This window comes from Ramularia collo-cygni (assembly GCF_900074925.1).
Source record: "Ramularia collo-cygni strain URUG2 genome assembly, contig: RCC_scaffold03, whole genome shotgun sequence".
Classification (NCBI taxonomy): domain Eukaryota; kingdom Fungi; phylum Ascomycota; class Dothideomycetes; order Mycosphaerellales; family Mycosphaerellaceae; genus Ramularia; species Ramularia collo-cygni.
Window position 1 is genome coordinate 216963 of NW_019716257.1, and position 14204 is coordinate 231166.

At 52.6% G+C, this 14204-nt stretch overlaps 6 protein-coding genes; 4 read left to right on the plus strand and 2 right to left on the minus strand.

The window, feature by feature from the left end:
• Window positions 1-433: 433 nt before the first annotated feature.
• On the plus strand, window positions 434-879 carry RCC_02437 (uncharacterized protein; the record flags this gene model as incomplete). XM_023767728.1 has 2 exons in its annotated part: window positions 434-718; window positions 775-879. 2 exons carry the CDS (start codon window positions 434-436, stop codon window positions 877-879), a joined length of 390 nt encoding a protein of 129 aa, XP_023623496.1.
• Window positions 880-2597: 1718 nt separating this feature from the next.
• On the plus strand, window positions 2598-4043 carry RCC_02438 (related to family II 2-keto-3-deoxy-D-arabino-heptulosonate 7-phosphate synthase; the record flags this gene model as incomplete). The annotated part of the gene is made up of 1 exon (XM_023767729.1): window positions 2598-4043. The coding sequence occupies one exon, from the start codon at window positions 2598-2600 to the stop codon at window positions 4041-4043; it is 1446 nt and encodes a 481-aa protein (XP_023623497.1).
• Window positions 4044-4670: 627 nt separating this feature from the next.
• On the minus strand, window positions 4671-5319 carry RCC_02439 (uncharacterized protein; the record flags this gene model as incomplete). XM_023767730.1 has 2 exons in its annotated part: window positions 4671-4985; window positions 5092-5319. 2 exons carry the CDS (start codon window positions 5317-5319, stop codon window positions 4671-4673), a joined length of 543 nt encoding a protein of 180 aa, XP_023623498.1.
• A 396-nt stretch (window positions 5320-5715) lies between these two features.
• RCC_02440 (related to CWC22-involved in mRNA splicing) lies at window positions 5716-8358 on the plus strand (the record flags this gene model as incomplete). Its single annotated transcript, XM_023767731.1, has 1 exon — window positions 5716-8358. The coding sequence occupies one exon, from the start codon at window positions 5716-5718 to the stop codon at window positions 8356-8358; it is 2643 nt and encodes an 880-aa protein (XP_023623499.1).
• Window positions 8359-8629: 271 nt separating this feature from the next.
• RCC_02441 (related to long-chain fatty acid transporter) lies at window positions 8630-10963 on the minus strand (the record flags this gene model as incomplete). XM_023767732.1 has 7 exons in its annotated part: window positions 8630-9040; window positions 9102-9558; window positions 9626-9946; window positions 10013-10049; window positions 10101-10699; window positions 10802-10907; window positions 10957-10963. The coding sequence occupies 7 exons, from the start codon at window positions 10961-10963 to the stop codon at window positions 8630-8632; spliced, it is 1938 nt and encodes a 645-aa protein (XP_023623500.1).
• Window positions 10964-11828: 865 nt separating this feature from the next.
• On the plus strand, window positions 11829-13694 carry RCC_02442 (related to vitamin D3 hydroxylase-associated protein; the record flags this gene model as incomplete). XM_023767733.1 has 4 exons in its annotated part: window positions 11829-12491; window positions 12538-12969; window positions 13022-13505; window positions 13561-13694. The coding sequence occupies 4 exons, from the start codon at window positions 11829-11831 to the stop codon at window positions 13692-13694; spliced, it is 1713 nt and encodes a 570-aa protein (XP_023623501.1).
• Window positions 13695-14204: the final 510 nt, after the last annotated feature.

Sequence of the window (14204 nt, forward strand, 5' to 3'; positions counted from 1 at the left end):
TAGACGAGTTCGATCTAGTTAGCTACTAACTAGCTATTATTAGTAAAAGAGCCCTTAAGGCGGATACCTTAGAAGAGAAACTCCTTACTTTTAATACTACTAAACTAAAGGGCTAAATACCGTACGTAGAGTTAAACATTATCGTATTTACTATAGATAAATCCTTATTATAAAGGGCTAGAAGGCTCTTAAGTTCCGAGCTACTATCCCTAGCTTAGTCTCTATTACCGACGAATACTATAACGATTATAGCGAACGTAGTAGCTACGCCCTTTATAGAAGCTAGTAAAGGACCGCTACCGCCTTACGTTAAGGTTAAGACGATACTTCCGATAGAGTAACGCCCTATTCGAAATTGATATACACTCACGAATCRCCGACGACTCTACACAACCACAGTACCAACCATACTACAACCTTCTACACCGCTACAATGGCTGAGCCACAACCCAACAACGTGACCGAGGGTGCCGACCCACCAGATGTCGTCCCCGCGTCCGAAGAAGACCGAAAAGCGGCCCAAGCCATGTCTTCACTCGATGCGACAGGCGCCGACGAAGCTCCCAAGAAAGAGGTGGATCAAGAGGCGCTTTCAAAAGCCCTCAAAGACTTTGAACTCAGCCAAGCTCCCAAGAAAACTACTTCGGGAAATGCGGTGAAGAAAGAAGCGGCGCCGAAGAAAATCATCAAGCTTGATCCCGCAGAGGTGGCATCGCTGGTAAGGACAGAGCATCCCGAACCGTCATGGGCATTGTTGATCTCGAATATTTGTAGGCGGAACAGCTGGACCTCAGCAAGGCCAGGGCAACGGAACTGCTGCGTGCACACGAGGGCGACACACTGAAGGCCATGGTCCAATGGGTCTCAAGTGCTGTATAGGCATGGGTATCGTGCCTCAACCAGACACAAGGAGCAAATCCCGCCGTCTTGATCCACGTCTTGTGGCAGTTCACCACGCAACGTCAGGAAAGCTGCCCGGCACGACAGGATGATGCATCACCAAATACGGTGAAAGGTGCCTCGCAGCTGACGCAGAACTGGTGTACAGCGTCCAGCCCCGACTCACTTACGGTTTCGCGATTTGTAGGTCTCGACCTTGGTGGCGCTGGCGGCTCGTGGCCTTGAAAGTTCATATCCGAACRAGCCGCGAGCAGGATGTTGACGGAGATTGGCCCCTGACTTTCCGGCCCTCAGCTAGACCGACCGGTCCGCAGTACTGAATCAATTTTTTTCAATCAAATACCATCAAATGTCGACTATCAGGAAGCAGGTGTATGCTCTGCGGAATCACCTCGAGGGCGCATCGCAGGGCGAGCCTCCTGCGCTCGCACGTCACCTCCGTTTCTAACATGCAGGCATGGATCTTTGCAACGTATTTGGCATCCAAGAGGCCAAGAAAGTCCGCTTCTGCTGCGGACCGGGGAAGTTACCAGGGGCAAATTGAAGCAAAGAGCTGGCCGGAGACCGAATAATAGCATATGTAAGACGCATGCGTAGCTCACGTTTCCCGGGTCACTGAGCTCTAAAATATTCGACAAAAGCTGGAATTAGTGAAGCCAACAGAAGCATACCATGCATCAACAGACACAGTAACAACACACAGGGCAATCTATCATCCTCGGCGGCGCTCTTTAGTTCACGTTTCAAGAAATCGAGGAAAGATTATGGTAAGTACCTTGCTTCGAATCAATGAACAACGTGCTGAAGGAACACAGCGACGATGATCTCCGCATTGGCCCTCAAAATCATCGGATATGTCTGCGTATGTCTAGGACTTTGTCTTGTGGCTTGGGCGAGGCTGCTCCGGCAGCAGGAGGAACAGGAAAAGAATCGACCACGGCAATACGTTCTTTTGAAGCAGGACGACCTGGTTTGAAACGAAAAACAAAGTACAGCAATCACAAGATGCTCCGCCAGACATGGCCTCTGGAATACCGGATGTGTCTCTGGATGCTAGGTCGCTCGCTGTCGTGATGGAGTGCGCTGGAAGTGACGAAATGTGGAGGTGCTTTGGTGTCGACTGTGGCGGCGGAGTTGAGAGGATTGCGCAGACCATGGGGACTTCGTTGCCTTATAATACGACGCGGCTGGGCATTGGTATGCCGCCAGAGATCCCTCCGAAGAGTCTGAGGCAGTACGGCATCTTCTGACGCCATGGTGCCTCCCCGTTGACATGCCTCGTACGAACTTCCCGATGCCGCATCATTTGCGTTTGGTCGAAAGGTCTACGGCGTCGAACAGGATGTCGAAATTGCGCAGAGAATGTCACATGAGTTGAATCCAGCGGGCGACGGCGGTGGGCCAATGCTGTAGGCATTGCGTTTGTGAAGAAGTTGAATGAAGGAGAGCGAGCTGTTGGATCGGTGTCCATAGGTCAGCTCGTCCACACGGTTGCGTTAATTTATTTGGGGAAATCGATATATGAAACGCTATCGAGTATCTATCTTTACACGGAATGGAATGCACCTCTCAAATCGTGGCTCGAGCTTTCCCTTGTGAGAGGTGACTCAAAAGTATAATTTGAGCGTTCGAATTTATTCATCCACATTCGCACAACACCAACAGCTCTCCTCACTTGAGGATCACGGATCATCATCATGAGCGGCGGAAAGCCCAATGAGTGGGCGCCCGGTTCGTGGAGAAGCAAGCCAATTGTGCCCGTGCACGCGGTCAAGTACGAAGACGATGCGCTGGTTGAGACTGCTCTTACCAAACTGAACCGCGTTCCCCCAATCGTCACCCCTACGGAAATTTGGAAACTCAGAAACTCCCTCAAGGACGTGGCGCTGGGAAATGCATTCCTTCTGCAAGGCGGTGACTGCGCAGAACTTTTCGAGTATTGTCACGATGGCTCAATCGACTCCAAGATCAAGCTCCTGCTTCAGATGTCCCTGGTTCTCATCTGGGGAGGCAACAGGCCTGTGGTCAGAATTGCTCGCATGGCTGGACAATACGGCAAACCGAGATCCTCGCCGACTGAGTTGCACAACGGACAAGAGATTCCCAGCTGGCGCGGCGACATCCTGAACTCATACGATCCCAACGACAGGACGCTCGATCCAGATCGCTTGGTGCAGGCTTACTTCCACGCTGCTGCTACCTTGAATTACGTTCGCGCACAGCTCGCCTCTGGAGTTGCAGACCTCCACAATCCTTTGGACTGGGGTCTCGGCCACGTCACGGATGCTAAGCTGCTGGAGAAGTATTCTGGCATTGTGGACAGCATCCGCTCTAGCTTACGCTTCATGCGGACTGTCGGTGCGGACACRGCGAGTGGATTACAGACTGTCGATCTGTACACCAGTCATGAGGCTCTACTACTTGCCTACGAGGAAGGTCTCACACGAAAGCTCAAGCATCCGAGCAATCGTCAAGTGCCTCAAAACAAGCAGGACGCTTCACCTCACGTCAATGGTGATGCGGACCATGCTCTCGACCCAGACGACGAGTACGGATACTATGATACCAGTGCCCACTTCGTTTGGGTCGGTGATCGGACTCGTCAGCCAGATCACGCTCACATCGAGTTTGTCCGTGGTATCGAGAATCCGATTGGCATCAAGGTCGGTCCATCAACAACAATCGAAGCTCTCACGAAGCTACTCGACATCGTCAATCCTCGCAAAGAGATTGGCAAGGTGACGCTCATCACTCGCTACGGCAAGGACAAGATTGCCGAGATGCYTCCCGCGCACATCGAAGCGGTTCGCAAGACGGGACACATCGTGGTCTGGCAATGCGATCCGATGCACGGCAACACACGCTCCACTTCGGAAGGAATCAAGACACGCTCGTTCCAGTCCATCTTCGACGAGTTGTCGTCGGCACTGCGGATTCATCAAGAGTGCGGCTCCTACTTGGGCGGCGTGCACCTTGAGCTCACCGGAGACGCTGTGACCGAGTGCACCGGCGGTAGTGTGAACATCAACGACACCGATCTCAGCAGGGCATACCAGACCTACTGTGATCCTCGCTTGAATGAGAAGCAGGCGTTGGAGTTGGCTTTCCTCGTTGCGGACAGTCAGCGTGATGCCATGTCTTGAGYGGAGATGGGACACGAAAAGTTTGCGCTTGTATTGTGAGCGGACTTGTCATGATTGTCGAAGGACATCAAGACCAAAAGGCTACGAAAGCTAAGAAGTGTATGAAGGGCACGAACTGCACCCAAGGCTTAGCCATGGGACCTACTATGAAGTATCAACGATCGCATGTCCTCCACAACTTTCAAACACTGTCTTCAATCTTTGTACTCCATGCCTGTGTCTACACAAGGGTAACACAGGGTGTGTTGCATGTCTTGAGACGCAGGCATCTTCACCGGGGGTATACACCTTGAATGGTCGGTCGCCTTCGTGCTGTACAGTGTAGACCTGTGACATCTAGCACTTTGGCTATACCGTGCACGAGAGGAGGCCAGCACGCAGAAATGGCGATGTGCGCTGGCGGGATGGCTGTAGGGAGTTCAAGCAATGACAGCTCAACACTCCTAAGCGTCAGCACCTCCTGAAGTGCCGGACCTCGCCTGCTGCGGCAGCTTCAAGGTTTCTGTTCTCGAGCTTTATTTGGTCGTCTTTTAGACCTTCTTGCTCACCCCAAGCACGCGTAGTCAAGGCTACCAGTTGGTCTAAACCAAGTTTCAAAATATTGCGAATGCTGTGAACACCGTGACCTCAGCTGAGATGTTCGTTGACGTGATGAGAGACTGCGACCTCATCGCCCTCGAACAATCCACAAATTGGGCACGTGGCAGTCGCAGTTGTGAAGGTAGCCTTGCTTGTTTGGATTGGCGGGTCAGGCTCGCGCTGCAAAGTAGGTAGATAGTCTGCCAGCGAGCGAGGTGGAGGGCCATCAGGAGTAGCTGCTGAATTGTCCACCATGTGATGTGTGAGCTGGTGGGTTGGAGCTGCGCTGCTTGATTGTGTTGCACATGTCGAGCCGGTCGCCATGCGTTGGACTCTTCCCACCCTGCCATCTGTAAGGCGAACCTTGAGAAAAGTGAGTATTAGTAAATGTGATAAACTGCGGGCCAAATCGAATACATGATCAGGCATCTTCGACGATCTCTATTCCTATAGTGATTTTGCATCTTACCTTTATTCCCCTAGGATGATTGCCTCGAGTCAAAAGGTCTTGTACAGATCCTTGGACTTCACGACCTGTTGGCTGGTCTTCCTTCAATACTATCGAAACCGACGCTCCATGGACGACCTGCTGAATGGTGGGCACTGATCCAATCTGGGAGCCGGACTGTGGTCCTCGCCGGCCACCCCGGTTCTGCTCGCGAGGCGGCCGCTGCTGTCGGTTTCGTGGTCTATTCATCTGATGATTCGACCGCAAGTTACAACAAAAGGGACTTGGTGTACTGTATAGCCGCTGCGGGAGCGAGCAAAATGGGGACCAGATCCAGGCACGCACTGGCTTCAGAAGCCTCATCCGTCTTTCGGGCAATGTGCTTTCGGTGCTACTGAAGCGTTCCAACTCTTGTGGATTGGACGCTCGTCAGCGAATTCAGCACCAATCAAACTCAATGGCTGCTGCGTCTTTCCAAACGAATGGAATTAAAAGTGTAGATGGTTGGAGTTGTTGGAGTTGTTCATATCGAAGTAGCAAATTAAGGTTTTTTGCTGACTCGCACGTCGTTTCAAACAGATSATCAGCCGCCAACAGCAAAGCATTTTCTTTTGACATTATCACCACGTCTTGCTCTTGCTCGTCATGGCCACCAACGTCGAGTCGGCGGTGCGGTTACCGACACCAGAGCCTGTAGATGAGTCTGCGGCGGCTGCTGCAGCGAGCGGATCACGGAAACGCAGCTCGCACTCGCGCTCACCATCTCCCCGACGAGATGCGCCCAATCTTCGCCGGCGCTCATACTCGAGGTCGCCGCCGCCGCGCGATGGGGCGGGACATGGGCGTAGAGACGGGCCTCTCCTCCGCGACGTGGATCACTCGCGAGCACAGGAACGCGCACGGCAGCTGGAGATGAGGCAGCGGGACGATGCTGGACAGGAAGCACGGAAGCCGCTGACGGACGCGGAGAAGCAGGCAGCTGCAAAGGCGGAGTATGACAAGCTGCTCAACATGCGGTCTGGTGGCACGTACATTCCGCCCGCTCGTCTGAAGGCACTGCAGGCCCAGATCACGGACAAAACGTCCAAAGAATACCAGCGGATGGCTTGGGAGGCACTGAAGAAGTCCATCAACGGTCTGATCAACAAGGTCAACGTGTCGAACATTAAGCACATTGTGCCCGAGCTGTTCAACGAAAACCTTGTTCGTGGCCGGGGCCTGTTCTGCCGCAGCATCATGAAAGCGCAGGCCGCCAGCTTGCCATTTACGCCAATTTACGCCGCCATGGTTGCTATTGTGAATACGAAACTCCCGCAGGTGGGCGAATTGTTGATCAGCCGACTGATCATTCAATTCCGGAAAGCGTTCAAGAGAAACGACAAGAGCGTTTGCGGCAGTAGCACCACCTTTATCGCGCATTTGATCAACCAGCAAGTTGCCCACGAGATGCTCGCTGCGCAAATTCTGCTGCTGCTGCTCCACAAGCCAACTGATGACAGCGTGGAAATTGCCGTAGGCTTGATGAAGGAGGTGGGGCATCACATCGAAGAGATGAACTCGCAGATTGGACTTGCGGTGTACGACCAGTTCAGAAGCATTCTCCACGAGGCAGATATTGACAAGAGAGTGCAATACATGATTGAAGTACTGTTCCAGATTAGGAAGGACAAATACAAGGATCACCCCGCGGTGAAGGATGAGCTCGACCTGGTGGAGGAGGAAGACCAAATCACGCACAGACCTGGGCTGGACGACCAGCTGGCTACGGAGGATGGGCTCAACATCTTTAAATTCGACGCCGAATACGAAGCGAATGAAGAGGCTTACCGGAAACTCAAGGCCGAGATCTTGGGTGAAGCTTCCGGCAGCGAAGACGAGGATGAAGAGGACGGATCCGACGAAAGCAGCGACGATGATGAAGWAGCAGTCGCGGACAAGGCCGTCGAGATCAAGGATCAATCGAACACGGACCTCGTCAATCTTCGACGTTCCATCTACCTGACCATCATGTCGTCGGGGCAGTTCGAGGAAGCTTGCCACAAGCTCATGCGTATCAACCTCCCAAGCGGTCGCGAAGAGGAGCTTCCGTCCATGATCATCGAATGTTGCAGCCAAGAACGTACCTACAACAAGTTCTTTGGTCTGATCGGAGAGCGATTCTGCAAGCTCAATCGCTTGTGGCAGGATCTGTTCCAAGACATGTTCACCAAGTACTACGAGACCATCCATCGTTACGAGACGAACCGGTTACGAATCATCGCCCAACTTTTTGGGCACCTGCTCTCCGCGAACGCAATCGGCTGGCATGTGTTCCATGTCATTCGCTTGAACGAGGAGGACACCACCAGTTCCAGCCGCATCTTCATCAAGATTCTGATCGAGGAGCTTGCCCAAGGTATTGGAATGAAGACCCTTCAAGAGAAGCTCAAGGATGACGCGCTTGCGCCCGCTCTTACTGGTATATTCCCAACCGACGACCCGAAGAGCACGCGTTTCAGCATCAACTTCTTTACCGCCATTGGTATGGGTGCGCTGACCGAGGGCATGCGCGAGTGGTTGAAGAATGCGCCGAAGCCTGCTCCCGCAGCACTACCAGCTAGGAGCCCAACGCCGGACAGGAGAGGGCGCAGCGAAAGCGTGAGTAGCTATAGCAGCTACAGCAGCTATTCATCTCGTTCAGACTCGCGATCTCGATCTCGATCACGGTCGCGAACTCCACCCAGACGTACCCGAGGGAGAAGCTATTCCCGCTCTCCAACGCCGGTCAAAAAGGCYAAGAAAAGAGACGACTCCTATTCTCGTTCCCCCTCACGTTCGCGGTCGCGTTCCCGTTCCCGTTCCCGTTCCCGCTCCCTTTCGCGCTCGCGAAGTCCGCCAAGGCGAAGGAGGGGAGAAAGTTACTCGCGCTCCCCAGCACCCGCAAAACGAGCGAGCAAGAGAGACGACTCATATTCTCGTTCTAGGTCGAGGTCGCGCTCGCCGCCTAGACGCGGACGCGATCAAAGCTATTCCCGCTCGCCGACACCCGTGAAAAGAGCGAGACGAAGAGGCGACACTCCTTCTCGCTCTCGTTCACGCTCTCCGGTACGTCGAAGAGGCCGGAGCGAGAGTCGTTCTGTTACTCCACCGCGGAAGCGCGCCGTGAGCCACCACTCTCGCTCACGCTCGCTCTCCAAATCGCGTTCACCACCTCGGCGAGCTCCACCCAAGGTGAAGGAAGTGGTGAAGGAGGCCAAGGAGGACCTTTCTCACATACATCCAAGTCGACGGGGACTGATGGGCCGGTAAACTAGGTTGGACGAAGCTGTCAATTGACAAGAGCAGTAGTGCWCAAGAGTCGCATGACGGGCGTAGGTTTCTGTAGTATATTTGCTAGGCGAAAAGATTTACCCCTTTCGTAGTGCCTGTTCAATCTCTCCGATATGGCTTGTCCGAAGTTCAAATTCGTGCAGCTTACGCACGACGCAATAATCGGATATAGATGAACTCATATACAAAGAACTCGCTACAACGTGATCCAATTTCGACATCATTACTTCCGCTCAACTATCTCACACACTCACAACTTCGCACCACCGCCCACCAGTCTCTCCCACTCGGCCTTGCCAAACTTGGTATATTTATCGGATCCAGGGGGAAGCCAGAAAWKYTYAWYKWYRSSGMSMYYRCYKRGATCWACACCTTCATTCCTCAGAGCGACTTTTTGGTGCTTGAGAGTGCCGGTGACCTCAATCTCCTTCATTTTACGCAAGAACAATGGAACCGCATACTTGGGCAATCGTTTTCTTACGTGGTTCGCAAGCTCTGCACCCAAATTCTCATCTAGTTTTTGCCCGTCTGTCAAGCCGATGGCTGCGCAGCCGGCTCTGCCGTCGTGGTTGGGTAGCGAGACACCGTACACGTTTGCTTCTAACAGTGCGGAGTGTGAGCCGAGTGCTTCCGAAACTTCTGCTGTGCTGACGTTTTCGCCCTGTGTGATGTCAATATCCTTTCTTTGAAAAGTGTCAGCGAGGGTGGAATGGAGAGCGTACCTTCCACCTATAAGTGTCACCAATGCGGTCCATGAACCACCAACGACCATCAGCATCCCGTCTTTGCAAATCACCACTCCTGTAGTATGCGTCGCCCTTCTTGAACACATCAGTGATGATCTTGCTGTTCGATGCCTTGTCATTGCCAAGGTATCCCTGGAACTTCTCGTTGATATTGGCGGGATCCAGAGTGTAAAGCAACTCGCCCGGCTCGTTTGTCGCCACCTTGACACAGAAGTTGGTTTTGGGGTCTCGGTATGGCTCGCCGGTCTCGTGGTCGTGCTGAATAAGAGCTTGATTTCCGCCGAATATCGTTCGCATCAAGAGACCGCCCCGACCAATCGCTCCACGGTAGAAGTCGTTGGTGCTGTACACCATAGATGCACCGGGAGCTTCGGTCGCGCCGTAGAATTCCAGAATGGTACCAATGTTGAAGCGGTCCTTGAATTTTTGCCATCTATACGCCAAAGGGGTCAAAGTCAGCTAGTGGGTCAAATGGCAAGGGTGATGCACTGCGGACATACACATCTGGTCTCATGCCGTTACCAAACGCCAATCGAATTGCATGAGTGCGATCGTATGGAGTGGGAGGGGAGGTTACGAGGTAGCGGCACATTTCTCCAATGTATTGCAGGATCGTAGCGCCAGTTTCCGTGGCTTGCTTCATCTGCAGACGAGGAGAGAATTTTGGCACCACAACCATTGTGCAGCCGGCACCAATGGCTTGACAAACACCAAGAATCGATCCAGAGGAATGATACAGCGGCATGGCAGTCATGTATCGATCCTCGGGCTTCAATCCAAGAATACGTGGGAAGAAGTTCAGACCTCCCAATGGTTTTGACCTGGGTGAAAGTTATTAGCGTGTAAAGTCGACCAGCAGTGCACTGTGATCATCCTGAGATACATACCACGCCACATTGGCAGCCTTGGGTAGACCGGTGGTTCCTGAAAGAAGGATCAGTTGTGAATACTAAGCAGTGCTGTGGATCTGCTTACCTGACGTATAGATCAGAAGACACGGGCTGGTTCTTATGACGCCAGATCTCGCCTCGTCCGGAGCTCGATAGGGAAGGCCTCCTTCAATCTGCAACTCCAAAGCCTGGTTCAGAACGACAGTCTCAACCGCTCGGCCCTTGTCATCAGGCGCAAATGCTTGAAGTGCCTCTGCGGTGAGAATGTGCTGAAGCTCAGGATCGAGCAACAACAGCCGAGACGTCGACACCTTTGCGCAGTGGATAAAAGCTTTGTCCTCCAAGTTGCTGTTGATGAATGCTGGCACAGCGCCCAAAGACCACAACGCGAACCACATCCAAATGAACTGTGGCTTGTTCTTAAAGTCCATAGCAATGACCTCGCTCTTTTGCACGCCGTGTGTCTCCTTCAGCCATCTCGCATATTTCAGCATTATGTCGTAGGCCTCGGCATATGTCCATTCTGTGCGGCCACCCTGGTTGGTTTCATCTTTGGGGACGACCAAGAACAAGCGGTTGGCAGACTTTGGGTTGTTTGCGAGCTCCTCAAAGACGTAGAAAGCGTTGACTCTGTCCTGCTTTTCAAGTTTTCCGGAGTGAACACCTAGTGCAATGGCGCTGTAGCTTTTCGTAGAATAAGAGGTTAGTTTATGTACTGACAGCGGAGAGATTCGGAGGCAGGCGCGGAAGCTCAGTCCCTGCTCTCCATACTTCGATCTGACCTACATCCCGAACAAATCCTGGCTCACCAGGTGCTTTGCGTTGAAATAAGCAAGACCGGCTACCGCAGCTGGAACTGAGACTGCTCGTGGCAGTTTGGGCAAAGGAAAGCCTGCAGGAATGTGAGGGTGAGTAAACACTGGCACTGAAGCTAGACTCACGAGGCATGCTGGCCAAGTACCAAGGTCACTGATGAGTGAGGATGTCGCAGGCTGGGCCGGTGATTACGAGGTGGAGAGTGCTATGCTGCGATTGCTATGCAGAGGGGGGCTATAGCTGTGGATGAGGCAGTGTTTGAGGGACTGGGTATGAGGGAAGAGGAATGGAGACGGAGCGTAGGCGAGACGAGACGAAACGGACTCTTCTGCGAGCCGTACGAGCTTACTTACGGCTGGTACATCGAGCAACGCCTCGTCCTGGTGCATGGGAGCCCATGCAGATYTCATTGTTGCGAACGCTCGACGCGCGCGTAAAATGCCGAGGTATTGCTTTTGGTATGCGCGGGTGCGATCAGGGAAGAATTTCCCCAGAATCCATGTAGCGTCATCCGCGGATACCGAGGGAGCGGGTTTCGAACGGGAGCGGCGAATTAGATCGGCCGGATTGCCGACAGCCCTCACTTCCACGCACTACACGCAGATTGGTATCCTCATGTTACCTTAGTTGGGTGAGACAACAGATGTCATGTCGACGAAGCATTGCGCGTGCTCGCCATGTGACGGTGCGAAGTCCGCGTCAATCACCAGAGAGACCCTGGGACGTCCCGGCGAAACCGGCTTCTAGCTCTCGACCGACAGCTATGCTATGCTACCTATGCAGCCCGAATGCCCTATCGACTGCTATCTCGCTGTGCACACATGGAGCGGCCGAGCCATTGAGCATCCATAGCTCCGATGTACTGTACTCCATGCTCATGTGGAGCTTTTGACACTGAACAGCCGCTTCATCTTACTTGTCCGCGATCTCCTTATTGAGAAGTTGTGTTTCAACCACCATACCTGAGCAGTTCCCGTGTCACAGCTCGAAGATCAATATGGACTGGAAAGCCATCGCTCGCACTCGACAGGATCACCGTGAACGAACAATTCAAGTATTGGAGCCGCCAATCCCGGATGTTCCTGTATCAACGGGATCAAACGTCACAAAGATACCTTCCACTTTACTCACGCAGGAAGTTCTTTCCATCACAGGAAGAGATGCAGAAACGCTTGTGAGACAACTGGCTTCGGGGAACCTGACCAGTACCGTTGTCACCAAGGCCTTCCTTCAGCGTGCTGCTTTGGCCTCCCGACTCACCAATTGTGTCACCGAACTCCTTACAGATCAAGCCCTGGAACGCGCAAATTTCCTAGACGAACACTTTTCAAAGCATGGACCGATTGGGCCCCTACACGGATTGCCAATATCCGTCAAGGAACACATCTCCATGAAAGATCTCGATGTGAATGCAGGATTCGTATCTTGGGTAGGCCGGATCGGCGCCGATGATGCTCTGATTCTGAAGTTACTGTGGCATGCTGGCGCCGTGTTTCATGCCAGGACTACAGAACCGCAGACGCTGATGCACTTGGAGACGTCGAGTAGCATATACGGAGTTACTGTGAATCCTTACAATACAAACCTCACGTCCGGAGGTAGCAGCGGCGGCGAAGGCGCGTTACTTGGGATGAATGGCAGTTGTCTCGGGATTGGGACTGTAAGTTGCCATCTTGAGTCGTAGAGCATTGGCCCTGACCATATAGGATATTGGTGGCAGTATCCGAAGTCCGGCGGCCAACAACGGTGTGTATGGGCTGAGACCCACGTCTTATCGGCTACCTCTTGATGGGTTTGCCGCCACAATGCTAGGCGAAGAACAGGTTGTCCCCGTCGTCGGCCCTCTCAGCGCAAGTCTAGAGGGGATCAAGCTGTTCATGAAGACTTTGATTGACCAAAAGCCATGGTTATACGAGCCTAGTCTGATTCCCATGCCCTGGAAGGATACATCAATTTCCAGCTTACTTCGTCGAGGGCACCAGGGTCAACCTCGACTCAGAATTGGTGTGCTCGCCAATGACGGTATTGTTAAGCCGCATCCACCGATCGTCCGAGGCATCCAAACCATGGTAGACAAGCTGAAAGGTCACCCAGACATTGAGATTGTAGACTTCCCTGCATACAAGCACGATGAGGCAGTGAGACATCATTACCCCTTGACTTGCAGCCTCCTACTGACAAGCGATCGAGTGGCGAATCATAGCAAGCCTGTACTTCGCAGATGGCGCCCGCGAAGAAATTGAAGCCATCGATGCCTCAGGGGAGCCCTGGATGCCACTCTCCGACTTCATCATCAAGGAAAATCCTCACGTCAAAGCCCTGACCATTCCCGAAACATGGAAGCTTACATGCGAGCGAGATGCTTACAAAGCAGCGTACGCTCGACACTGGAACAGTGTAGGAACTGGCTTGCCAGGGCCTGAAAGTGGATCAAAGATCACTGTCGATGCAGATGCTCTCCAAGATCGCATTGTTGACGTCGTACTATGCCCCGTGGGACCGGGAGTAGCTCCATTACTCAACACGGCACGGTATTGGAATTACACCTCACAGTGGAACCTATTGGATTATCCCGCACTGGTCTTTCCCACCGGGCTGGCTTGTGGTCCTGAAGACAAGGCTGATATCGAGTACTCGCCGAGGAATGAACAAGATGCATACAATCATAATCTTTGTGAGCTTGAGCATTCTGTAGCAATAAAGACGACATGGCTGACGAATGATTGTAGATGACCCTGCTAAGTATGCAGACGCTCCGATATCATTGCAGCTGGTCGGGCGTCGTTATGAGGATGAAAAGGTCATTGAAGCATTGGAATTCATGCTTAGAGTTGCTGGCATACCGTCCAGCAATGGCAATTGATCAATTCATGCTTGACCTGTCAATTATCCCTCTCTCAAAATCAACAAACTGACACGAGGCGAGTGAGTGAACTCTCCTTGTGCTTTCCTTGCTTTCCACCATTTCCTCCACTCAGGTCTCCCGTAGATGAGATCTTCTGCTCTGACATTCTCAATATTTCTGTCTACCATGCTGAGTCCCGTTGGACCCATGGATCACGGCTTCTGCCTCCCTAGTCTGCTCAATTGCGAACTCTGTCCACTTGACGTGTACCTCGTCGCGGCATACTCTTCCAGTCTGTAAAAATGTACATGTTTGCTGCTCCGTCATTGGTGTGATGTGGAAGAAGGCTCATTCTAGATGTGAGGACGTTTAATGTTTGGTTGAAGGACACATGTCCGAATGCTGAACATGATCTGACGACAGTAAAGAGATCAGGCTTTTGGCTCTTCGTAATCTTGATCCTCCGGAGATCTGGACGCTTTGTCGATGGCGAAGACATGTCTTTCGGGGTGGATGGCATAGCTTGTT